Consider the following 26401-nt stretch of genomic DNA (forward strand, 5'->3'; position numbering starts at 1 on the left):
TCTTCACTTGCACTTGGGACTTCTGTCAGTTCTGACTATTCTCCAAGTGTTGGGTTTTTAGTTCAGTCCATGCCCAAGTTTGATACAGTGCTTTGGATGTGCGGAACATTGTGCCACACTGCCAGGTTTCTTTGTCGACTTGTATGTCTGCAACTAGTTAACTATTCATGGCGTACTGTGAGGAGGGGTTATGATCCGTGTAGTTGCTGGTGTCACACTGTCATCTCCGTGCTGAATACCTTCAATGCTTCATTGCGGAGCTCTTACTTCTAGGAAAACTTGCGGAGTCTTCTGACTGAGAGGACTGGAAATGGAGGTTGCTGAACTAATTATTTACATTGGTTATCGTATGCATGCTTGAGATGCATGGTCAACGAGCTGAGTCGGACAGCAGGCACCCTCTTTCAGGTCCATACAGCACAGGCTCTACCTGCTCAGGAATTGATTCTATAAAGCCATGACGTGGTCTTTGGTTGCAGCGAGCTGCATTGTAGCTATCGTTGCACTACAATGTGACGGAGGACGTAACACTGATGACAGCAGTGTTGAAGTACCAGACAAATTCAATCTTGCCACAGGAGTGCCATGTAGACACCTGCAGCAGATGCTCCGTTCCAAGCGATCACTAGCCAAGCGACTGCAGTTTGCTGCTAATGATACACTCACCAAACCTAACTCCATGACAACTGCAGAGAAGCAGGTTCAGGCACAAGTAAGAATCTAAGATGTCAACACGGTTGCACTTGGACTGTATTCGTACATGGACATGTATATACTATACAGTACACCTATCTCACAATAAGTCTTCGATGTAAGCTCATTTACAAGCAGGGTATTTTTCAGATAATATTAATTTTACAAAGAGGCATGTGCACAGTACTCTTAAAAAAATTGTGCCAAGAAGCAGGGAGGTAGCGTAAACCTAGCAATGGATGAAAATTAGTGAAACATGTTAGAACGTTGAATCCAAGCACATGTCCTGTAGTACATGTAGTGTACATTCTACGACTAAGTAGTGTATTTTTAAAATTGCATGCCTTTGCCATTGGAGATCACCTGGGAAATACTCTGGCTAAACAGAAGAAATGAATGCTATCCCCGGCCACTTTCTTTTTACCAATGAGTTTGTGAGTGCGGCCCTGGCTATGTGGAGCTCATTGAAACGAGAGGTGTCCTGCACCCCCCTGCCCCTGCAGTGAGAATCGACTTTGGATCACCAGTACCTTCTACTTTCTGATGGAAATTCTACGATGAACATGCGTAGACGGGAGTCACAACATGTTCAGCGGAACTTCGGAAATCTGACCAACCACCATCGGGACCAGTCAAATCATTGTTTGATTCATGAGGCGGTCACGCCGGTCAGAGGCCGAGGTTCAACATGTATGTGGTGCTTATAATATCGGGTCATTAAGGATGGAGCGAAAGCAGTCTGTTTGATTAGGTGGTCGGAAAACGAGGTTCCACCGTATTCAGTACTGGTCTTTGACTGCTGCTGTTGTATGTATGTATGTGTGTGTGTGTGTGTGTGTGTGCTTTGCATTACAGATCATAGAGTTGTTTGGAGAGGAACTGGATGAGTTTGAGGCTGGCATTTATAAATCACTGAATGGCCTGGACCGTGCCCTGAAGGCCAACTTCTGGTCACTGCCGTCAGTGAAAGCCAATTTCAAACGTCGCCTTGAAGGACTGAAGAGTGCCTCAATGCATGAAGAGCAAAGTTTTAATGCTATTGTCGAGGTAGGTAACCCCAAAAGAGATTACTATTGTTTACCAGTATTGTGAATCACATCTTAAACAACATGGTAAATGCGAAACATCAAGCACATAGACATTGAATTAGGCTGTTTAGTAGGTCGTCCACAACTCGATAGTTTTGCACATTGGTTATCATCTATTGTTGTTGCAATGCATTTCACGCTTGTTCGGTTTCTTCATACTTGCACCCTCTTGTCATTCCTTCTATGTGTCTGAGGTTACACATGTTACCACTTGTTGTTTCTGGCTACTCTTCTTTGCACTGTTTCTATCACTTCTTTGATGTATAAAATTCATTGTGCTTGTTCAGTTTTTCCTTTACTTGTTTTCACCTGATGAGAATGTATTGGTGGAAATTACACACGTATCCTGGGAGATGATTGACGGTGATGGGGTATCCAGCACTCTGTTTCCTATCCTGACAGTTTGCCTAATTTATCAACAACATTGATGCCGGTGTGCTTGCTCCAAACTGTCATGATGACTGTCTTTTCCTTACTCATTGACTGCAGCTGGAGAAAAAGCAAGAGCTAGCCGAACAGGAGCACGAGAAAGATGTCCAGCGGAACATCACTGCTCACCAGCACGGTGCACATCGCAGTGTAGCTGAGAAGCTCATCCAGGAACTGGTGAACGGCGTGGTAGACGATGTTGTGGCTGCCGCTGACAAGCTGGAGAATGGCATGAAACAAGACCAGGTAGGTGTGTGTGTGCGTGTGTGCACGTATGTATGTGTGTGCGTGCGTGTGTGTGTGTGTGTGTGTGTGTGTGTGTTGGTAGGTACACGTATGCCTGATTGTGTTGGGTCTGTTGCCAACAGGCTCGGCTGCTTGAAGGTGTAATGTTGTACCTGCCACCTTTGTTGGTTCCAGGGTTCATATACTTTCTATTTGAAGTATACATACCTGTTAACCATGGACTGCTTCTGGCTAGATTAACTCTTGTGTAATCAATGGTGCTAGTGAAGCTTTTATCAGATCCACTCTGATTTAGCCACTCACACTAGTAGCAAATATTACCTTCACTGGGGGCCGGGGTAACTGCAGTTGGATCCCAGGACGGATACCCTGATGCCGTCAATCCTTTTTCTGCACCTTGTCCTCACCCACTTACTGAGGTGTGGTGAGCCCATAAGTGGGATCATTTTCAAGTCCACCCAGAGTTTTGGGGATTTCAGGGGGTGTCGGCCGTTGGGCGGTTCAATAACCAGTTGAGTCATCTTTCCAAGATTCCTTTTGAGTCTCTCTCCCCTCTCCCGGGGGGACTCACGTGACCAGTTTTGGCAGTGAGCAACAAGTACAGTACAGTACAGTACAGTGTGTGTGTGTGTGTGTGTGTGTCCCCCTCTGGGGGTGACATTGCCCAATGGGCAGTCATGCTATAGTAGTAGTAGTAGTGTGTACGTGTGCGAGCGCACACGCGTGTTTGTGTTTGGGTGTGGGTGCGGATGCAGGTGTGAGTGTGCCTATGTGAGCGTGTGCCTATGTGACAAGTCAATGTCAAGTCAATGGGTTATATTGATGGAAATTGGAACCTTGTGTCATGGGTGAATGTTGAAGGTTCTCTCGAATGCACCATGCACCATGCCTGCTTTTGTTTTTAAAGTACACCTCCACTCTTAGAGCCTGTCCCGCACTGCCCCCACCCTCATGAATAGTGCCTGTCCCGCACTGCCCCCACCCTCATGAATAGTGCCTGTCCCGCACTGCCCCCACCCTCATGAATAGTGCCTGTCCCGCACTGCCCCCACCCTCATGAATAGTGCCTGTCCCGCACTGCCCCCACCCTCATGAATAGTGCCTGTCCCGCACTGCCCCCACCCTCATGAATAGTGCCTGTCCCGCACTGCCCCCACCCTCATGAATAGTGCCTGTCCCGCACTGCCCCCACCCTCATGAATAGTGCCTGTCCCGCACTGCCCCCACCCTCATGAATAGTGCCTGTCCCGCACTGCCCCCACCCTCATGAATAGTGCCTGGAACGAGTCATTCCTGAGAAAGAGTAAACAGGCAAAACATCCCTGTACTATTATTGCAGTGCCTGAGAAGAATGAACCTCAATTTGGTGGAGGTTTGTTCGACGTACCGGTGTTTTTCGTACTTTGTATGGTGAGATTGGTGTGTGTGTGTGTCTCTCTCTCTCTCCCTCCCTCTGATATCATCTCCTTGTAGGCCTTTGAGAACATCAAACAGAAAGAAGGTGCCAAATTGGAAACTGTGATAAAGCTAGAGGAGGATGAGGAAGGTGTTCATCGTGATGTAGCCAAGGATACTGGCAGCAAGAAGAGTAACCATAGCAGCAAAGTGTCCAAGGATGGGCTGCGCCGTGGTGGAGATGACGGCGATGAAAAAAGCAAGAAGGCTGGTGGCATGAGCATGCTAATTGACTCGCACGGCAACAAGTATATTCTGGCTGAATCAGCTACAAAGATGATCACGCATCACGACTGGCATTTACTAACGAGCCTGGCTTTGGCTGTGGTGTCTGCGTTTCTCCTGGGTGTGATCTGTCAGTACCTGCGAGTACCGGTGTTGTTTGGGTACGTGTTGAGTGGTGTTCTCATTGGACCGCCTGGATATAATCTTGTACAGGTAAGGTTGACCATGCTCTATCTAGCTCTGAAGTGTACAGTACTGTCAGACGACAAATTTTCGGCCCATTCAAATTTCGGCCTCCCAGGGCTAAAACCCATTTCGGCCGCATCAAATTTTCAGCCTGTACTGCTGCCGCCTGTATACACTGTCACACTGAACCTTACAAACAAAATTTCGGCCGCAACAAATTTTCGGCCAAACATGACCAGGCTGAAAATAGCCGAAAATAAATATGCGCCGAATATTTGTTGACTTTAATACAGTACTAGTATATTGTACCAAGACTTGGCAAGAGTACATAACCCCCCAGAGTGTGCAACACCTGATCCAGCTCTGCATAGGGTCTTGGTTGAGCGGAATCGGATCTTTGCGTCATAATACCGTACACATCTGAGGGGAACCCGGGGAGTCGCGGGTACTCTCGGATCAAAAACAATGGTGCCCTGACTCGAGACCGGGCTTGCGCTGGTGTGGAGTGTACGCATGACATCAGAAGATCCGATTCCGCTCGACCAAGACCCTATGCAGAGCTGGATCGGCGTTGCACACTCTGGGGGGTTATGTACTCTTGATTGTCCTGACAGTGCCAGTGACCTGGTGACAATGTTCTCAATGTTGTCACAGTAGAGTGCTGGCATATGAAACCATCTCCAGTATGCCAGCACCACGCTGCTGATGTTTTGCATTTTGCCAGCAAAATTGCTGTGATGGCCTTGTAACCGCCATTTGGATTTGATTCAATGTCTCTTCTTTTGGCAGTGCACAGCCTTGCATCTCTCCAAGGCTCCAATTTCCATTCTCTGTGTGGTGTGTGTGTGTGTGTGTCTCTCTCTCTCTCTCTCTCTCTCTCTCTCTCTCTCTCTCTCTCTCTCTCTCTCTCTCTCTCTCTCCAGAGATCCTGTTTGGGTCCTATTGGGTGTTAGATCATAATATTCTTGTCATGATGGTTACCCTGCCCCTATGTCTTGCTTCTCATGCTCACGTTTGTGCACATGTGTGTTTGTTTGTATGGTGTGTCTGTGTACACATGTGTTTTTCTGTGGTTAGTCTCAGGTACAAGTGGAGACACTCGGTGAGGTCGGTGTCTACCTCTTGCTGTTTAGCGTCGGCTTGGATTTTTCCGCTCGTAGTTTCAGAGAGGTATGAGCTAAACTTGTGGTCAATAATATAAACAGCCATGCATGTATATGCATAGGCCTCTGGAGCCATTTTTTGGCCAGAATGGCTAAGCCATCTGAGTGCCAGTGGAGTCCCAGGAGAACCTCTTTGGACATCCTACATGTCAAACACTTCCATGTACCAGTACATGTAGTGGTGATAGGCCAGGGAATTGTTATGGCTCTACTTCATTGAAAGCACAATGAAGTAAACAGCACTCCCAATCCCCGTGTCTGCGGACAGCAGCTGTGTCGCCAATTACCGGTGCAGATGGTGCTCATTGAGACAGCTCAGAGAACCCAAGCTCATCTCGTTGCATTGGCTCACATGTCCGTGGGTCAAAGCAATTTTTAAGAACTGTGATATTATCCCAGGGTGCATTCTTTATCTTCTATGTCAAGCTTTGAATCGCGTTCTTTCCGAAGCTGGTGAACTGCCAATCCATGTCGTGGATTTTGTTGTTTCTTTCCTGGATTTCTTCAACTATGTTCTGCACAAGACCACTGGGATGTTCACTACATTCATATGTATATGTACATGGCACTGGTATTGTGTTTCCCATACAGGTATGGTTAGTTGCTATGTGTGGTGGAGGTGCCACGACAGCTGTGATGCAACTTGCAAGTCTTTTGGCAGCCACCATGCTGCACATTCTACCGCAGCAAAGTTGTTTTGTAGCCGCATGCCTTACACTGTCCAGCACTCAGCTAGCTGTCAGGGTACTGGCTCAGTATAACGTGCGCCGCAAAGGTGTTTCTCCATCGTCGTCTTCTTCCCACATATCCATGAGGAAGGAAAGTCTGCTGGATGGATCAGGTAAGTCTACTACCGTAAAAGTCCGTTAACGCACTCTCCACATACAGGCATGCACCCGGCTCAGAACACATTGTTTTCTGGTTGGCTTATCAGGGATATTGGGCGGAGCAGCTGGCGTGCATGAGAAAGACAGGTCGGCCTGCTCTGCGCAGGAGCTGTGACCCGGTGCACACATAGTGTGTGTGTGAGAGAGAGAGAGAGAGAGAGAGAGAGAGAGAGAGAGAGAGAGAGAGAGAGAGAGAGAGAGAGAGAGAGAGAGAGAGAGAACAGACAGGTCGGCCTGCTCTGCGCAGGAGCTGTGACCTGGAGCACAGAGTGTGAACGAGAGACGGTCGGCCTGCCATGGGCAGGAGCTGCGACCGGTAGTGATTGAAATGAGCCAGCTGCGGAGATAGACTGCCCTCACCCGATATAAGTATATTGACAAGAGTTGTACTGACACTGTTATTGAGGAAATTATGGTGACAGTGACGGAGAGATAGTGATCCCCAGTCGAATGGGGTTGAGAGGGAAGGGGGAAATTGACAACTGACGGACAAACCAGTGAACAGTCAAGTCGTCGGAAAGCAAAAGTGACAAAGGAGTCTCTCTTTTCTCTTTCTCTTTCTCTAAAGCAAGCAAGATTTGGAAAGCACGCGTGGGAGAGTGGCGCGCGCTGCGCATGCGCATGTATAGCAATGACATCATAATCAGATGCATGATCATCAGACTAAGTATGAGTGGTAGATGTTCCACGTTCGTTAACAGGGCTTAGCGCACACGCTAAACCACCATAAATAAGTACCTGCCCGAAAGAAATACCCCCTTCATTCTTTTGGCTCTGTCTGTTGAAGTCAAGTCAAGCCCGAAATAAGTACCGGTACGGTGTGCACATATATATATATATATGTACATGCAGCACGTAGCATGTACATCTACATAAAAATGACTTCTCCACTACACACAAGTCAGGTCCGAAAGTTAGTTCGTGCCCGAAAGTCGGTACCCGCCCGAAAGTTAGTACGGGTGTGGTCACTAAATTCGAAAGTAAATACCGGTACTTATTTACGGACTTTTACGGTAGTTTATGTATATGTGCAGCTACACTACAGCCAGACATCTTCAATCCAGCACAATGCAGCACTCTTTAATCATGCACCCTCAATTTCTGGCAGGACCTTTCGAGAAACAGAGCGTTACCAGTCTGGTGTCTTCTCCATGGACGACGTGTCAAGTCATTCGTCGTCCGCGGACTTTAACGTAAGTGTCCACGTTTTTGGATATCTGTCTCTTTGTCCATGTACTATGTAGAGAATGGTGGCGTTGACCTTGGCGAAGTCGGTAACGGTGTCTTTGGTATTCTACTATTGCAAGACATCTTCCTGGCAGTGTTTGTTGCCTTGCTACCCATCCTGGCTGAGCAGATTGCGGACAGTCAGGATCAAGCGTCATCCTCGCATGCCGCCGCCACCATTGCCACTGCTGGTGTTGCTAGCGTTATTCGTGGTGCTAAAGCTAAACTGACCACACAGCCTACTGGTGATGCAGGCATGGGGTCCTCCTCCAGCCCATTGTCATCTGTTGAGGTATTCAGAATAATCGTGCTTGTGTGTGCCTCGTTGCTGCTTGCAATGTACAAACAGCTTGTCAGACTGTCAGACTGTAACTCGGATGGTGACCCAATTAAATAATTGTGAAAAGAAGAAGGACAAAATGTTACGAGTTATGACTAACTGTCCACCAACGTAACCAGATCTAGAGCCTTCCAAGTTGGACGGTTGTTAGTTTGCGCCTTGGAGAAGTGTTGGAGCTAGGTGTCAGGTCGCCGAATGTCTCAGTACTCCTTGTCAGTTTTGTGCCATTTTGTCGCACTCGCTGACTGTATAAGATCTGGTTACGTTGGTGGACAGTTAGTCATAACTCGTAACATGTTGTCCTTCTTCTTTTCACAGCTTGTCAGACACTTGAAAATGTTTGACAATGCACACATCTTCGCAGTAGATGACTACATGTATAAACACGTACTCGGTCTCCGGACAGTTAGCTGTTTCGACCTTGTTAGGTCTCGTTAGCAGAGCTCAAAGCCCCTGGCCGCTACACACCCTTCACGGTTCTTCTTTTGCTACTAAGTAAAACGCAAAGCATTTTACATGTAGGCAAGCACACTGCATGTACTTGCTGCTTGTAACATGAGGACAAGAGGACAAGTCTGGATGTCTTGTTTCTGTAGAGTGCAAAGCTGATCTCGCTGATCTCGCATATCGGTTGGTCTACAATAATTACTGGTACTAGACATAATTATGTATTATCACCTAAACTGTATGTTAATGCACTCTCCACATACAGACATGCAGCAGGCTCAGAACACATTGTTTTAAAACTGACAACTGAAAGACAAACCAGTAAACACTCAAGTCGTCGGAAAACAGAAATGACAAAGGAGTTTTCTGCAGAGCAAGATTTGGACAGCACACGTGGGAGAGTGGTGCGCCGGATGCACATGCACATCTATAGCAATGACATCATAATCAGAGGATGCATGATCATCAGACTAGGTATGAGTGATAGATGTTCCATGTTCGTTAGCAGGGCTTAACACACACGCTAAAACCACCACATAATCGCTAGTCGAAATTTTTCGAATAATCGATTCATTGGCTCGTAACGATTTCTATTTCAAGTATTCAGTATAATTATTGAATCCTTAACCCCTATCTTGTATGAATCTCTTCACCCCTATTTTGTATTCCTTCCACCCATCGTTAGATAGCTCCTAGTTCTTGCTACTGTTTTCTGTGTGTGTGCATGTGCATGTGTGCGATGTGTATGTGTATATGTATATGTGTGTGCATGCATTCAGAGTTCTGATGGTTCTGCAGATGTACCAGCACCAGGCCTGCTATACCCTGTCTTATCACTGACTGCTCGTACTGTTTGCCTCTCCATCTTCTGCTATGCTGCGTCACGCACGCTGCTGCCACCTCTGGTCAAGTAAGGTCTGCTGTTGGCTGTTGACTGCTGTCAATATCCTTTGAGTGTAGCAGTTTAGTTTTTTGACAACCTGCTCAATAGGTCAATGTTCATCTCCATTAAGTTTAGGGAGGAAATATTGTGGCAGAATCACAGATTCTTCCCTTTCCAGGACCGATGTGTATGTATGTTTCTTCTTTACTTTGTGTCCTTGTAGAAAGTTCTGGTCGTCATCCGACAAATATGATCGTGCTATCTGCTTGACATTGGGCAGTTTGTCCATGCTTGTCGTCTGTGTGATTGTAAGACCTTTTTTCTGAAGAAGAACATCTGGTTTCATGCTGTCTGACTTGACAGACTTGCTACAGCTGTGGACTTTTGCACTGTACAAAGGGTTGGGTCATAGAGTATAAGTTTGGAAACCGCTTCTGTGATCCTGTTTGCTTGGCATGATATTCTGTTTTTGTCTCACCAAATGGACAGCCACTGATGCCTTCTCACCAGACCATTAGCCTGGCCTCCTACAAATGGACCTTAGGGGTGAAACGAACATCGAATTTTGAATACGAACAGTCTGTCAGTACTATACTGGCGTTCTCTGTACTTGGCTGGCCACAGTTCAGACGGTGTACGATACTGCCAGAACAGAAATATTTTTTTATCGCGTCCGCCTGATCTGAGCTGAATCACAGGGTTTTGCAGGTAGCTGCAAAGTCCATCACCATCGTCCGGACGAGAGTTTCTTCTCATCGCTAGCTCAGGTCGTCAGAGCAGGAGAACGGTACTTCTTGACGTGGGTACGAAGATTGCTTGTCGTCGCTCTGCTGTGTGATAGAAAATTTTTGAAATTGAGAAAATGACTTCGTCTTTCCCGACCACTTTATCAAATTCCGCTCCAACTCCGGATCGCGATGAAAGGCTCGAATGTTTTGACATGATTGCAACGAGTGCACGTTTGCTTTCAGGAACAGATGTCACAAGCGACTCGAAGCCTTTCACTACGAGTACAAATCTAACTCAAACGGACACACAGAAATATTTCAAGAAACTTTGTCCCGACGCGACACTCAACTCCTTCAACTTGCTTCAACTTCAAGTGATCATCAAGGCAAACACAGTCGATCAGCGTGCAAGCTCACGATCTTCCAACCTCCGCGGCTCCTTCGTGATCTAGTCACAAGCGATCTTTATGCTTGCTTGCTGTGTTCGTTTATCAATCTTGCGAGTTCGTTCGTTCGTTTTCAAATTTTTCGAACGAATATTCGAACTTTCGTTCGTTCGTTTCACCCCTACAAATGGTGGATGAATTCTGTTTTTATTTTTAATGAATGTAAGCTGGAAAGAAACAGCGGAGATGAACAAACACATGGGTTAATGTAATCCAGAACAGACGAATGAGAGCTGGCTTCCAAGTACCGTACATCGTACTGTAAAATCAACGTTCTACTGAAATCGTATAGCTATGATGAAATGAATGACTCACTCAAAAGCAAAGGACATCAAAATATTAACTTGGTGCTAAAAGAAGAAAAGAAAATGTTGACACCTGAAAGCGCTAAAAACAAAGTTTGAAGCGGGATTCACAGAAGCTTTTTTGCGATGCGACACGCGATGCGACGCGATCTGCGATGGATGCGTGCGATGCGAACTCGCGAAATACCATTCACAGAAGAAGTCAGCGATGCGACAAAGTTTTGCTGATTTGGGTACGTCACCATGATATTCGCGCGGTTTGACACAACTTGTAAAAATTTCAAGGCAACTCTTGCACCTTTGTACAACTTTGCTGTAGAAAAGGTCAAAATCGTACACCAAATCGCTTGTCGCATCGCATCGCATCGCAAAAGTTGAGCCAAGCTCAACTTCTGCGATGGCCTGCGATGGCCCTGTTGCGGCAGTTGCGTGGGGTCCGCGATGGTTGCGATTTGGGGATTTCCCGGTTTCGCGGCTGTCGCATCGCGTGTCGCATCGCAAAAAAGCTTCTGTGAATCCCGCTTAACAAGCAGAAGAAAATAGCCGCTAGTTGAGGGAATGGAAAAAGGAAAAAGTCTGAAGAAAAATTGACTGTCACCACAGAAGAAAATAGTAAAATCATAAACCACATAGAGCTAAAATTACACCAAAAAATAATTTAAATGATAACAAAAGCCGAGTGAAAAACCAAGAAAATCATGCAAACAAAACAAAATTAATATGAGAGCCATTTCAGGCCAGTTAAAACTCCCCAACAGCCAGGTCGGATGAACGATGTTGGGCGATGGCAGTTGGGTGTCGATGACCACGTACGGCTGCTGTTGTTAAACGGATGAGGGCAAAGCCCAGCTACGCACGGAGTAGACAAAGTGTCGAATAAAAAGGTTCTCTGGATCTCTCCAAAAGCGGGGGACGCAATCCTGCGATAGAGGGCATCTGCTGCCTTGCCTTTCCCACCAGTGCAGCTGGGGACAATAGGGATGTGGTCGGGGCGGTGGTTTGCCACCAACGATAGCAGCCAGATTGAGAGCTTCAGCAGCGGGATGAATGGGTAGATTTGCGTTTGTTAACTTCCACCTACCGGCTTTTCTTTTTTCAACATCTGCTCTACTCTACTGTACCAAGTAGACAAAAGCAAACACAGTCTTAGTTTCGCTAGTGCTAGACCGACACCTTATCTGAGATATACTTTAAGGCTGCGTTCGTTTTTAGCTACCTGGTAGAGTAGAGTAGAGTCACTCTACCGATGGAGGTGGATGGTAGAGGTAAGTGCACGAACGCTGTTCTACCGGATTTAGTAGTTTTTCACGATATGTACGTGAAATGTTTCTCTTCTGTATGGAGTTGTGTACAAATCCTTGATCTTGCTGGAAATCCCGTAGCTCTACCAACTTCTACCGGCTTCTACCAACTTTTTCCTGGTAGAGCCGGTAGAGGAAAGTAGAATCTACGCTTTTGAGTAGAAAAAAACGAACACCTTTACCGAAAGAAGTAGTTTCTACCAAAAACCTGTAGATCAAAAACGAACGCCCCCTAAGTCACAGTAAGTGTTTTTTTCTGTGCAATGGACTGTCATTAAAACAGAAACAGAAAAATAATAGCTCATCAGGTGTGCAAAGTTGAACTCGGATGGTGAGCCGATATAATTATGATGAAGAAAGGAAAAGGACAAAATGTTCCGAGTTATGACAAACTGTCCACCAACGTAACCAGGTCTTATACCATCAGCGAGTACGACAAAATGGCACAAAACTGACAAGGTGTACTGAGACATTCGGCGACCTGACACCTAGTTCTATGTTTATTACAGTCATAAACTTGAGCCTCCCAAGTTGGGTGGTCTGTTGCTGTGCGTCGTCGAGTTGTAGTAAGGCCGGTATGTCCAATAGTCCTTACCGTAAAATCCCGCCAGAGCGCCCCGTCTCTCCTATCCGCCCCTCCCTGACTTCTTGTCAGGGACGTGATTGATTGTATCCTCGTATGACTCTGTCACAGTCTGTGATGCCGTACTGTACTGCAGACGGGTGCTCGACCCCGTTGGAAATGTACGCAACAGTGCCCACCCTCTTGACCAAGGATCGCACAAACCCTGAGTTTTGACGGGTCTGTACGACTCCTGGCTCTTGACCTTTGGTCGGTGTACAAGATGCACGGACAGTTTTCGTAGGGTGAGTACTTTTTCATGTAGCACTGAATGCGGCAAGTAGGACTCGCCCATCCGCCCCTCCCCACCTGAAGCGTCGAGGAGGTAGGGGCGCTCTGGCGGGATTTTACGGTACTAGTTTCGTCATCATCCAGTAACTTTCGGCATTCTTTGTTACTGTGGCGCGTAGCTCATGCTCTTCTTTGTTGCGCTTTCCTTCCCCTCTTGGACCTTTCCGAACCTGAGCCTTCCAAGTTGGAAGGTTGTTGATTTGCGCCTTGGAGAAGTGTTGGAGCTAGGTGTCAGGTCGCCGAATGTCTCAGTACTCCTTGTCAGTTTTGTGCCATTTTGTCGCACTCACTGACGGTATAAGATCTGGTTACGTTGGTGGACAGTTTGTCATAACTCGTAACATTTTGTCCTTTTCCTCTCTTCATCAGAAAAATAATAAGGCACCCATTTTGATAGTCCAGGGGATGGCCCACGCCTGGTAAAGAGGATAAATAGAGAAAAGAAAAGACGGATATTTCACAGGAAGTACATGTACAATGGGGACATGGTGTAAGTAGTTAGTTCTCACAACGCCAAGCCACACTGCGCAACAGCCAAAGCTGCTGACCGGTTCTGATCAACTGCAGCGGAAGAGGCTGGACGTCGATGACCACGAATGGCAGCGGCAGCTGCTCGGACGAGGGCAAAGCCCAACCTCACGCAAAGAAAGGCAATCACCGACGAGAAAGACTCTCCTGTCTTCGCCGATACCATGGACGCAACCCTGCAGCAGAGAGCCTGCGCTGCTTTACCTTGCCCGCCAGTGCAACTGAGGACGATGGGGACAAATGATGCATGCTCGATGTGCAAAACTCGTGCTCCGTAGCTGTGACGCTTCTCCTTCTCGTGTCTGGCATAGACGGACACCAGGGAGGCGGGGTTTCGGTTTGAACGAGCATAAGGGTTAAACACCCGAACATCGAAGAATGTTCGCTCAAACCTACCTCCCCAGACTCCACTGGCACCCACATCCAGCCGTGCACCTTCTCCAGTGATGGCTGTACGGTGTGCAAAGCGCTCGCCCGTCACGGGCAGGAGATCGGGCTCTACCACAACATCATGGGCGACGTCCCGGAGCATGTGGGCGGTGATGTCCCTCACCTCGTTGTGCCTCAAGGATGGGAATCCACCAAGAGGGCACGATAGTGCATGCTCAACCGTGAACGATTGGCCACAAGAACAATGAGTGGGCAGACGCTCCGGGCACCATCCAAATCGCAGGCAGAGCCCATCCCGGAAGGTGGTCTTGTGCGAGCGAAGGCCATGGTGTTTCAGAGGCCGGCAGGTGAGCCAACTCGAGGCTCCTCTCTCCGAGGCCAGGTCGAGGACTCGTTTTGACTCTGAGTCAAGATGTTGGCGGACGTTTGCTGCGGTGTCAGTTTCTGGCGGGTTTCAGTCCTTGCTGCTGCCTTGGCTCTCCTGGTTGCTTCCCCTACACCATCGATGCTCCAGTCTTGAGCCAGGATCCTCTGCACCAGGCACTCTGTGATCTTGATGGACTGTGCATGTTGTCGACAGAGTAGGGTAGGGTCGATCAGGCCCATGCCGCCAAGACGGCATGAAAGAGCGAGGATAACACGCTCGGACGCTCCCGGTGGGTTCCTGCCAGTTAGGGCTGGAATTAGAAGCTGCCGAATGGCATCTTCAAGCGGCTGGTATGCGTCGGCAGGGAGATCCATCGTACGTGCCAGGAAACTCCATCGATGCCTGAGGCCGAAGGTGAATGCAGCATAAACTGCCTGGGGCTGAGACATGGCGTACTCAGCCAGGGTGCGGAGCTGCTGGCACCAGTTGTCCACCTTCCCATGGACAACCCTGGCAGAAATCGGCATTGCCAAGGGCTGCGCCGAGATGCCGGAAGCCATCTGTCCGGATTTCAATACTCGTGTCGCGGAAAAGCCGGTTAGCCTCGTCAAGAAATTGTGGCTTGACCAAGAGCACAGACTTTGCTGCGTTGGTGAAGTAACCGTATCGTGGGCCTTTCTTCTCTAGGACCTCCCACCACTCCTTCACCCGAGCGAGTTTCCCACCAGCGGACGAGTCATCAGCATACCAGGATTGTGTGGCTTTACTCACGGATGCGGCATTGATCAATGGAACAGTGCCGATGGCATACATAGGCATTGCTAGCGGATCACCTTGCGTTGTTCCCTCCTGAGACAGCATGACGTCTCCACCCACGAACAACTGTGCTGGTATGCGATGCGTATTGATGATGGTAGGCGCCAGCTCTGGACATATGTGCTGCACATTCTGCGTGCACACGGCTCGATTCAGCCGATTGAAGGCATTACTCGCGTCCGCGAACAATACAGCCTCCGTGTCAGCATCATTGTAGAGGGCATGCATTGCGTGGATTGCACCTTCGATGCCGCAATCGACCCCTCCACAAAGCTGTACACCGCCGACAGCACGCTCCACAGCCCTAAGTGTAGTACCAAGGGTGTTCTTTGTTCCTAACGCAATGCCTGAAAGAATTCCAACACATATTGCTGATTGTGGCTGGACAAAGTCATCTGCCGCCATGGCTTAGGGGTTAAAGCGCCTGTCTAGTAAACAGGAGATCCCCGGTTCGAATCCGGGTGGTGGCTGGTTGCTGATGATGAGAGTGCCGAGTCTCTTGATGGTTTGTGTCCATCACCACCCAGTTGTCTGGGATAAGACGGCTCTCCGAGGCTTCCCTTTTTTATTTTTTATTTGTGCAGCCTGCCAGGGAGTGCTAAAAAGTAAAAACCCTTTTTTGCCTTTTTTATAAAAAAAACTGGGTGTATCACAGGATGAAGAGCTCGATGAGCACAAGCAAAGAAAGCAACGGTGACAAATCTGGTCCGGTACTGAATAGGAAAATTCCAATCCAATAAATAAGAAAATCCAATTAGAAAAGAACCACCACACACCTCCCCTGCCTTCACTATCAGCTGTGCAACCCAACCGTACCTCCCCTACCTTCACTATCAGCTGTGCAACTCAACCGTACCTCTCGGCATTGCCGGACCAATCAAAACCTGCTTCCGGTGGTCCTGTGGTGGAAGTGTGTGAAAGGACATTGTTGTGATTTCTCTAATTTTGCTGCCTGCTGCTGTCTGTGATGTTATCTTTGCTGTGTTGCCATTAGTTCACCCATCACGTCGGGATCTCGGCTGAATTAGGCTGCTTTGTCGCTGGCGTGCTGCTAACCTCTTTGACTTCTCATGACCGCCATCTTGCCCAGCAGGTCAGTGGTCTGCAGTGTTGTGCAGTGCAGTGTTGTGCAGTGCGGTGTTGTGTTATGCAGTGTTGTGTTATGCAGTGCGGTGTTGTGCAGTGCGGTGTTGTGCAGTGCAGTGTTGTGGTGTGCTTCTATAGACTGTACTGTACTTCAGTGCACTGTGGTACTTCTGCAGATTTTCTTAGATACTTGTCAATGGACACTGTACTGCGTCTTGGATAGGTCAATTGTTCGCATTGTTCAGGTATACTGTTGAGTGACCTGGTATGGTCAGTTGAACATTGTATGATCGTTCGAGTTATGTGATTAAAGTGCCGTCTTGCTGCTAACTTGCTACGACAAGTCTAACTAAAGACAGCAGTGCGAGTGGGTGTGAAGTCGCAAAATATGTCGGCGCGAAGCATGGAACTGTAGTAAAAAACCCTTAATGAATCGATTCCAGCCACAAACATTTTCCGGTGCAGATTGGTATATGCTCGCAAATCGCGAATATCTCCCCATTTACAATACTGTACTGTGAAAGGCTGAGTGCGCCTGACTACAACCATATATGGGTGGCAGGCAGGGCGTCAGTCTGTACAACCGTATGAACCAGTCAGTTGTTTTACGTATTGCCCCCCCCCCCCCCCCCCGTTTTTTGAAGCAGGTCTGAACCAGGGTATCTAAAAATCAGGGAGCAGTATATATTATGGTATTTTACTGCTTCCTGCTAAAAGTGCTCAACCGGTTCATAGTGCCGATAATGGTTATGCAGACCTAGGCCCTATTGTTACTGTCTAGTATACATGTAGTTGTAGTCAGTAGCACTGCCTTTTGTGGTGTAGCCTTACTGCTCTCCTTTGTTAGTAACTGAGTCATGTGTTGTGGTGGTGCTGCTGCTGGTCATGATTCTCTACCCTACTCTTACTTACAGGTACTAGCTAGTGTGGAACCAGTCAAGGACTTGTTCTCAGCCATCTTCTTTGTCACCATTGGTACGCTATGCCCAGCCTGCACATACATGTACATGCCAGTTTTGCTCGCTATGCTCTCAACAGTCATCATGTAACAGTTCTGCAGCTTCCTTGCAGCGACCTTGCTTTTTCTTTACAGGTAGATGGTATGCGTGTGTTCTCTGTAGTCTGCACACAAAGGAATTCATACCATAAAGGAATTCATACCATGCTGCTCAATATCAGTCACAAGAACACGGCATCTTTTTCTGTGGAAGCTCGTGATGGTTTAGGAGCAGTGGGATTCATATTTCAACAGTCAAAGCCGATAGAGCATGTATCTGTGTGTGTGTGTGTGTGTGTGTGTGTGTGTGTGTGTGTGTGTGTGTGTGTGTGTGTGTGTGTGTGTGTTGCACCTCCGCTTGTTATCTGCAGAATTGCTTCTCCTTTGTCCGTGTACATGTATATGTATGTCTCGTGTCTTGCTGTCTTGGCTGGTGTTCTGTCCCGTACAGGCTTCCACGTCTTTCCAATGTTCATTTGGCACGAGTTTGCTGTGGTTGTGACGCTAACGACGGCCGTCGTTCTTGTCAAGGTACTAGAACACTGTAAATCCTACGCTGTGGCACAGTGTGTGCCGCCTCGCCATGCATCCCTGTATACCTCTGTATTTCTGAATTTTCTGTGTGTGCCTCGTCATGCATCCCTGTATGCCTCTGTATTTCTGTGTGTGCCTCGTCATGCATCTAGGTGTTGATTTTGAGTCTCTCTCTCTCTCTCCCTCTCTCTCTCTCTCCCTCTCTCTCTCTCTCCCTCTCTCTCTCTCTCTCTCTCTCTCTCTCTCTCTCTCTCTCTCTCTCTCTCTCTCTCTCTCTCTCTCTCTCTCTCTCTCTCCCGCAGTTCACTGTCACATATGCTGTGTTGTCGTCCATGGTAAGTGCATCACAGGCGGGTATGATTGGCTTGGCATCGTCCAGTGTAGCACAAGTCAGCGAGTGTGCGTTCCTGGTGGGCAGCCGAGGCGTGCGATTGGGTCTCATATCTCGTGAGGTATGGTTATGCTGTCATAAATGTAGAGCTGCATTGTAGGTGAAACATGTTTGGCTGTCATTGACGTGCATGTAAATGACAAATAAGGCCATCATTTTTTATAGCTATGTTTCGCGTCGTCCGCACGCATACGTTTTGATTTTTTCCGAAAAAAAATCTTACATGCACGGTGAGTGTACGATCGTGCGAGTCATCAGTGTGGACTGGTTGCATACGCGTATACGGCGAAGCTGAGATTCAGAAATGGCCTCTAGGCCAGCGTTGGTAAATCGTTTGTTCGGCATCTGGGAGCAATATTCTACGAGCTAACACCAGACAGCATTTGATCGCCTCAAGCTGAGAGGATGCGTCGTTCCGGAGGTCTTTGCACCGCTGCTGAAGTCTGAGTACAATAATCCAGCGAAGCATAGGCACCAACGGTTGCCTCCTCTGTCCAAAGTGAATATTTACTCATGCTGATAACCCGGATGTTGTGCTTCGATGTACGATTTTTCTTTCGAATGTACACCATGCACGAGCTATTGTGCTGTGTACAGTGCATACACTACCTCTGATGAGCCTTTTTTTTTATTATTTTGCAACTTTTTATTTTTTTCCACCTCTCGCATAATTATGATTCTGGAAGTTGAACTGACACGAAACATAGATATAAAAAATGATGGCCTAACACAGGTTGTGGATATACAGTAAAACTCCACAGATCCGGGCAGGTTGGGACCGAGCACTACCCGTAACTAGGAATTGCCCGTGACTCAGAACTTACATGCTTACTACATGCAAGTAAAGATTTTATGCCAGTCAATATGACTGTTTTGGGGCCGTTTTTCATTGAAAAGCCATTTTTCTGACTCTCGATGGGTCGGAAAGGTGCCCAGTAGACGGACGTGCCCGTATTAGGAACGTCTGGATCTGGGCAGTTTTACTGTAAGATGATGACGATCAGGTTGCTATGACGATCAGGTTGCTATCTGAGGAAAGAAACCCCATGGCAGAGCTACGTTGATTTCTATTACTTGTGCTTGGTCAATCATGACACCTATGGTGTGCTGCTGCCTTGCAATGGACAGCAGGTTGGCAGTGCCTGGATACTGTAACGTTACTCGGAGGACATCATGTTCCACGATCCTCACAATTGCTCTGCAGATGATTCGCTTATGCGCTTCACCGGCCACGATTGGCGCGATTGGGCGTACACCTGATTGCTTATCTAATGGAATGAGGCGAGCAGATGCAAAGCCCAACACTGATTCTGACTCCAAGGTCACTGCACACAGACATTGTGTTGCAGCAGCCAACTCAGAGCACATAGTGTCTGAGGATTTTGAAGCATATCAGCATTCGACACCATGCTTCGGAAGTTGAATATTATTTGGAACCCAGGCTGGATGGGCCCGATGATCCATGCATCTGCCGGCTCAGTTAACAAATCAATTGTGGTGTGATCCTCTGGAACATGGTGGGGTTGTTCTGGTGCGATCCTCTGGAACATGGTGGGGTTGTTCTGGTGTGTTCCTCTGGAACATGGTGGGGTTGTTCTGGTGTGATCCTCTGGAACATGGTGGGGTTGTTCTGGTGTGGTCCTCTGGAACATGGTGGGGTTGTTCTGGTGTGATCCTCTGGAACATGGTGGGGTTGTTCTGGTGTGGTCCTCTGGAACATGGTGGGGTTGTTCTGGTGTGATCCTCTGGAACATGGTGGGGTTGTTCTGGTGTGGTCCTCTGGAACATGGTGGGGTTGTTCTGGTGCGATCCTCTGGAACATGGTGGGGTTGTTCTGGTGTGATCCTCTGGAACATGGTGGGGTTGTTCTGGTGTGGTCCTCTGGAACATGGTGGGGTTGTTCTGGTGTGGTCCTCTGGAACATGGTGGGGTTGTTCTGGTGTGATCCTCTGGAACATGGCGGGGTTGTTCTGGTGTGGTCCTCTGGAACATGGTGGGGTTGTTCTGGTGTGGTCCTCTGGAACATGGTGGGGTTGTTCTGGTGTGATCCTCTGGAACATGGTGGGGTTGTTCTGGTGTGGTCCTCTGGAACATGGTGGGGTTGTTCTGGTGTGGTCCTCTGGAACATTATGGGGTTGTTCTGGTGTGGTCCTCTGGAACATGATGGGGTTGTTCTGGTGTGATCCTCTGGAACTTGGTGGGGTTGTTCTGGTGTGGTCCTCTGGAACATGGTGGGGTTGTTTTGGTGTGGTCCTCTGGAACATGATGGGGTTGGCCTCTGGCGGCTTGCCGGAAAGAAGGTCATTCGGGTCAACCATGCGGTGGCGCAGTTGACGCGAATGACTTCACTGTAGTTTCGAGTCATGTGGCTGCTGGAGCAGAAGATGGCGGGCAACAGATACCGTTCTCCAGGCCACACGCCGTATTTCAGAGCCATAAGAAAATCCTTTATGAGCCTGGCCATTTTTCTCAACAAAAAGAGTGCCAGCTGAGCCGTGAGGAATGGCGAACGGGTTGCACCTCCATGTGACTTCCACATCATATGTAGCCTTTACCGACTGCGCAATATTGTCCCTTTCGCTCGCATCCTCCAAGCGCGATGCAGCCTCCATGCGGATGGATAGAGCCTGGGAGGAGGACACCGGAGGTAGCGGACTGATTGGGTGTCAACAAGACCAGCCAAAAGCAATGTATCTCCTCCAGGGGATTCATGTTCCCGCACGCCGCAGCGACATCGGTATGGTGTGACACCACATCAATTCTGCGAGAACTATCTGGAGTGGCACCCTGATTGATTACGACAAGGTGCGGGGAGCACCCATCACCCTCTTCTTTGCCCCCACTGGAGCAACCACTACTTTCCCGACTGCTAGTAATAGAGGGATTAAAAGTGCTCACCACAGTAAGAGGTGGCACTGAATGCTGAGAAGCAGAAGGAGTGAACTGAGGCTCTGATTGTAGCTGACTATGTAGTGTCAGCCACAACCCAAGGCAGAATATAGGGACGCGGTGCTGGGTCTACAGTAGACTGCAGTGTGCTGTATAGTAGTATTGTAGCTGCGGACACTGGGTGTAGTCCTGCTGAGAAGTTTGTCTTTGTTTCATAACAAAGCGGGTGAAACTGGGTGATACACGGGATGAACAGCTCGGGTGTAGTCCTGCTAGGGTAACACTCACTGCAAACTCTCCCATCCTTGACACAGGAACACGGTGTACTCTACAGTCATGCTCTTGCTGTCTGGAATCTACAGCAAAGCATTCAGTCAACGTGTAGTCAGCATGGAACGTGGGCAGCGCTGACACCTGACAAGGCAGCAAACACCACGAGCTGGACTAGTAACAGCAGGAGCAACATCTGTTACCAAACGCCCATGACCATAAAATGGTGCTATAAGCACTCGACCTCTGAGTACGATGTAGCGTTGTGGCGAATTTGGCGTCAACCCAACCAATCCAGCTTGGCGTACGACTCGGTGCCGAGGACTAGACCAGGAGATTCCATCCAATGGCAGTACACTACCAACGCCCCACCTTGGAGATATAACAACTGCTCCAGTCAGCTCCATATCAAACAGCAATCAAGTAGCCGAGCAGCCAAGCAAGCTACTTCCTCCAACCAGAGCAACCAAAAGTCCAACCGATTCCTGCAAGCGCAACCAGATCATCATCAGTGCATTCCATGTCGGGTATGGGTTAGATTGCGTTTCAGCTTTATCTTTTCACTTTTCAGCTGCATGATCAGGCTCTCCGTGCCTTCCGTAGGTTCACCAGAACCAGCACCATCCTCTCCGGTCTGCTCTGACATCGACGTTGTGGCGAATTTGGCGTCAACCCAACCAATCCAGCTTGGCGTACGACTCGGTGCCGAGGACTAGACCAGGAGATTCCATCCAATGGCAGTACACTACCAACGCCCCACCTTGGAGATATAACAACTGCTCCAGTCAGCTCCATATCAAACAGCAATCAAGTAGCCGAGCAGCCAAGCAAGCTACTTCCTCCAACCAGAGCAACCAAAAGTCCAACCGATTCCTGCAAGCGCAACCAGATCATCATCAGTGCATTCCATGTCGGGTATGGGTTAGATTGCGTTTCAGCTTTATCTTTTCACTTTTCAGCTGCATGATCAGGCTCTCCGTGCCTTCCGTAGGTTCACCAGAACCAGCACCATCCTCTCCGGTCTGCTCTGACATCGACGCCGCTGCCGCTGTCTGAGTCTCATCACCATCCGCATGCACTACTTTCCTCTCGTTCTTCCTCCATGGTTGGAACTATTTCTGAAGTCCAACCTCGTAACTAAGTTTCTTGTACTTGTATCATTCAACCGTCCTCAGCTACCAACTGTTGGTTTGCTTGGCTTCTGCCGCATGCAGTCCCGTAATTGGCCGTATCCCAAACTCACACTCGACTGAGTCACTCTCAACACGAAAGGCTTTATGGTTGATTAGAAATAGAACGCCATGTCACGAACCGAGCACATATATGGATATAGTATGATGCCAGGAGATAAGGTCAAATCACAGAGAACAGACAGCATGACCGCAATGGCATTGATCACAACTAGAGAAGAAGAGAAAGCAGATCGCAACTGAACATGACATGAACGTGTAGACTTAAAGGGGAAGTTAAGGCAAAAATTAAAATTTCACCAGTTGTAGTCTTCGGGGTGCTGAGTCGAATGGTTTTGGTCCGAGAAAGCTGAGACGCTCCCTTCCTACTTGAATCCCAATCGAACTCGCGCACTTCCACCGAAACTGGGTGACTGCGCCCTACTAGATGGGGATTTGTATGCAAAATGTCACTAAAAGCGCCATTTCGTTCTTATAAAAGCACGGATGACCGCGATTGGCCCATATGTTGTAGTCTTTTGGACGCTGAGTCGACTGGTTTTGGTCCGAAAAGGCTGCGATGCAGCGTTTCTCCTTTATTCCCAATCGAACATGGTTGAACAAGCGGTCACGTGCTCCTGGGTGCCCAAATCACCTGGTCACCACGCCAGCAGGTGACAACTTTCACACCAAGGTTCAACTCGAGTGACAGGAGTGCACCCAAAAAAGGCCAAACAGGCTAGTAAGTTGTACCCTGCAGCCACGGTGACCAGGTGACTGGTGTACGCAGGAGCACGTGACCACTTGTTCAACCATGTTCGATTGGGAATAAAGGAGGAACGCTGCATCGCAGCTTTTTCGGACCAAAAGCAGTCGACTCAGCGTCCAAAAGACTACAACATATGGGCCAATCGCGGTCATCCGTGCTTTTATAAGAACGAAATGGCGCTTTTAGTGACATTTTGCATACAAATCCCCATCTAGTAGGGCGCAGTCACCCAGTTTCGGTGGAAGTGCGCGAGTTCGATTGGGATTCAAGTAGGAAGGGAGCGTCTCAGCTTCCTCGGACCAAGACCATTCAACTCAGCACCCCGAAGACTACAACTGGTGAAATTTTAATTTTTGCCTTAACTTCCCCTTTAACTCCGTGGCATTTCTCGCCACGCCAATCGTCATTTGTTCCTAAACTACTATGTTGCTTATTCAGTGCATTTGCCATGTCCACTGACCGCGGGATCAGAGTGTACCTGCAGACTTGAACCCACTGCAGGCGAGAGGGGCAGGCGCCTTACTCGTACATGCACATCCAACGAGTTGATGGCCTCTGCACAACTGTAGATGCCCAGAGTATACGCCGCACTTTAAACACTTGTGATTCACCACACACAAGTCAGTGCGGCTGATACTACGATGGTTAAATGAATGGTGATATACAGGGTAGATGTCTGTATTTTATGACAAGAAAATCTGGGTGCGGCGTATACTCCGCAAAGTACGGCAGTGTGCATTGACTGGAGCTTGCTGATTGAAAAAGGATTGCTTTTTCATTCAGCAAGCTCCAGTCAATGCACACTACCGTACTTTGCGCACTTGAGTTTGCGGAGTATACGCCGCACTGGGGTATTAATTTGGGATAAAGAAATGTGGCGGGCAGGTGAGGAGACCGGCGATGGGATGCAGGTTCCAGGATTCAATCGGGAAAACAAAGAATCTCCCTATGATGTGTATGACTCACGGTTTCACTTCTTCCACTTCTTACAGGGGCATTAGGTGTTGGAGAATGAGCCTTCCATGTGTGTGTATGCTGTTCTGTTGTACGTGGATATATTGTGTGTGTGTGAAATGTGAATGTACACGTCTGCGTCCTTTTGTTTTCAGGTGTATCTTCTACTCTTGTCAATCACCACCACCAGTCAACTTGTCACGCCCGTCCTATGGTATAGTATGTCTGGCTGGAGAAGCCGGGCTCCTCTCATGCGTTTTATGAAGGCAGCTTACACACTCTTTAGCAAAGCATGTCAATCGGTCTCTTCAACCTGTGCCAGGTGACCGGGACTGCATTTTCTCGCAGGCAACCGCTGCTCTTTTGCAGTCTTTCTCTCTAGAAACCTTGGTCTGATTTTTATCTTCTCCTATTTCCAATTTTGAGTTTTTTAAAGAGCGTGCCTCTTGCATGCTCCTTGAACTTATTTCTTTCCTGAATATTTTTAAGAATTTTGAAGCTCCATTCTAGCCTTGTCATAATTTCAGAAATATTCTTCTCATCCCTGCTGATGCCCTCAGGCTGAAAATAGGAAACATCTATTTGTACAGGTGTAGCCCAGGACTGGAGAAGGTTGCTTGGTGAATACTTCTGCAACTAAAATAAAGTTGTGGAAGAAGTGCCCCCGGTGGGATCAACCGTCAACCTCCCAGGAACTAGCCTCCACTACAATAGTAGTAGCCACACACCACAGTGAACATAATTATACTGAGCTCGGTACTAAAGTGGGCTTCACATTAAAAAAAAATACTGTAAGTCCTACAAATTTTCGACCCATTCGAATTTCGACCTCCCAGGGCTAAAACCCATTTCGGCCGCATCAAATTTCGGCCTGTAATGTAAGCCTTGCTTGATACGTATCTAATATTGACCGAGTATGAGGTCAATAGGAAATAAAAGCCGAGTCGGAAAGACCGATGTGAAGCCGAGGTCTTTTACGATGTTTTTATTTCCTTTATTGACCTAATACGAAGTCAATAAAAGGGCTTATGCCCCTGATTCAGATAACCCCTCCCCAGAATACAGAGGGTTTGAACCGGGGGCATGATTCCACCCAGTTCATTAACTTGTTATGGTCGCACTAGAACGCTGTTTCCTTACCGTGTGCCCTCCGTCTTGTGTATTCTGTCATGATCATACCTATGTCGAACCTATCACCTCCTCATGATCAGTAGAGCTTGAATAGGCTGACGCTTGTGAAATCTACTCAAGGAGCACCACTTTCATACTCATAGTGCTGTCCCGGCCAAACCATCACCATGGATACTTACAGAGTTGCTCCGCTTTCAGCGTGACAATTTAACCGCCGACAAACACCTCCTGAACCGTGAACACCAGCTTGCAGCGTGAGTCCGGTTCTACACATCCATGAGCGACACTGGTCACACACTTTCACGTGGTGTTACACCATACAACGGACAACTCAAGTACACTCTTTCTGAACACAGAGCTCAGGATCAAAATTAAGACACACAGTGCTGCACAACCGTCCGATTTTTCGAACAGTGTTCGATTTTCGAAGGCTCCTCCGAAAACCCGTCCGAAAAAGGATACGTCCGAAAAGCAGCCAAAAATGTCAGGGGTCAGTACTTTCCTATGCAGAAGTCCTGTATTTTCACTTCAAGTTTGCAAACCAACTCAGGGATCTTTTTAAAGACCCAGTGGCGTTTAAGAAGTATTTTGACCTTCTTTTTGGAATCTGTTGAGTTTCTCGATGATCTTGATAGTTCTTGTACTAAGATTGAAGTTGACTTGGTGTTTGATTACTGTACTGCTTGATGTCTGAATTCCAATTTTTTCTATTTTTTCTTTTCTTTTCCTTTCCTTTCCACTTATCCCGTTATCGGCCCTCTTAAGAGTTGTGTGTATCACTGTTGAGGCATCCGATGGTAAATAAAATAAATACTACTACTACTAAGTTAACTGAATGCACAGATCACTAGACTGAGTGTAACATGTGCTTCTAAAAAGACTACTGCTGAGCTGGGGAAGTACAAGTATGCTGGCAATGAATACAGTACACTCGTACAATACAAAATTCATGACAACTTCTGGGCGCCATATTGATTACCATGGTAGCGAAGCAATTTTTTCATAATTTGGGCAATATTTTGAATTCTCTGAAAAAAATTGCTGAGAGGAAAATTCGCACCATGCGGCCAGCCTTGCGGTAAAGGGTGTCATTTTGGGCAAAATTTATTTGCCAGCACTGGACACATACAGAGCTGGCACAGCAAGAT

The 26401-nt window shown here is 47.8% G+C and overlaps 1 protein-coding gene and 1 non-coding gene across 2 annotated transcripts; both read left to right on the forward strand.

Moving 5' to 3' along the window:
• Window positions 1-24682, forward strand: LOC135806515 (transmembrane and coiled-coil domain-containing protein 3-like). The gene is made up of 14 exons (XM_065320706.1): window positions 1-712; window positions 1549-1740; window positions 2271-2456; window positions 3930-4349; window positions 5400-5492; window positions 6077-6326; window positions 7617-7891; window positions 9166-9296; window positions 9493-9577; window positions 16058-16156; window positions 17064-17124; window positions 17598-17677; window positions 17983-18132; window positions 24278-24682. The coding sequence occupies exons 1-14, from the start codon at window positions 458-460 to the stop codon at window positions 24446-24448; spliced, it is 2448 nt and encodes an 815-aa protein (XP_065176778.1). The 5' UTR covers window positions 1-457; the 3' UTR covers window positions 24449-24682.
• On the forward strand, window positions 15461-15533 carry Trnat-agu (transfer RNA threonine (anticodon AGU)). The gene has a single exon. It is a non-coding gene; the product is annotated as a tRNA-Thr (tRNA).
• Window positions 24683-26401: the final 1719 nt, after the last annotated feature.

The sequence above is a fragment of the Sycon ciliatum genome, chromosome 1 (assembly GCF_964019385.1).
Source record: "Sycon ciliatum chromosome 1, ocSycCili1.1, whole genome shotgun sequence".
Classification (NCBI taxonomy): Eukaryota; Metazoa; Porifera; class Calcarea; order Leucosolenida; family Sycettidae; genus Sycon; species Sycon ciliatum.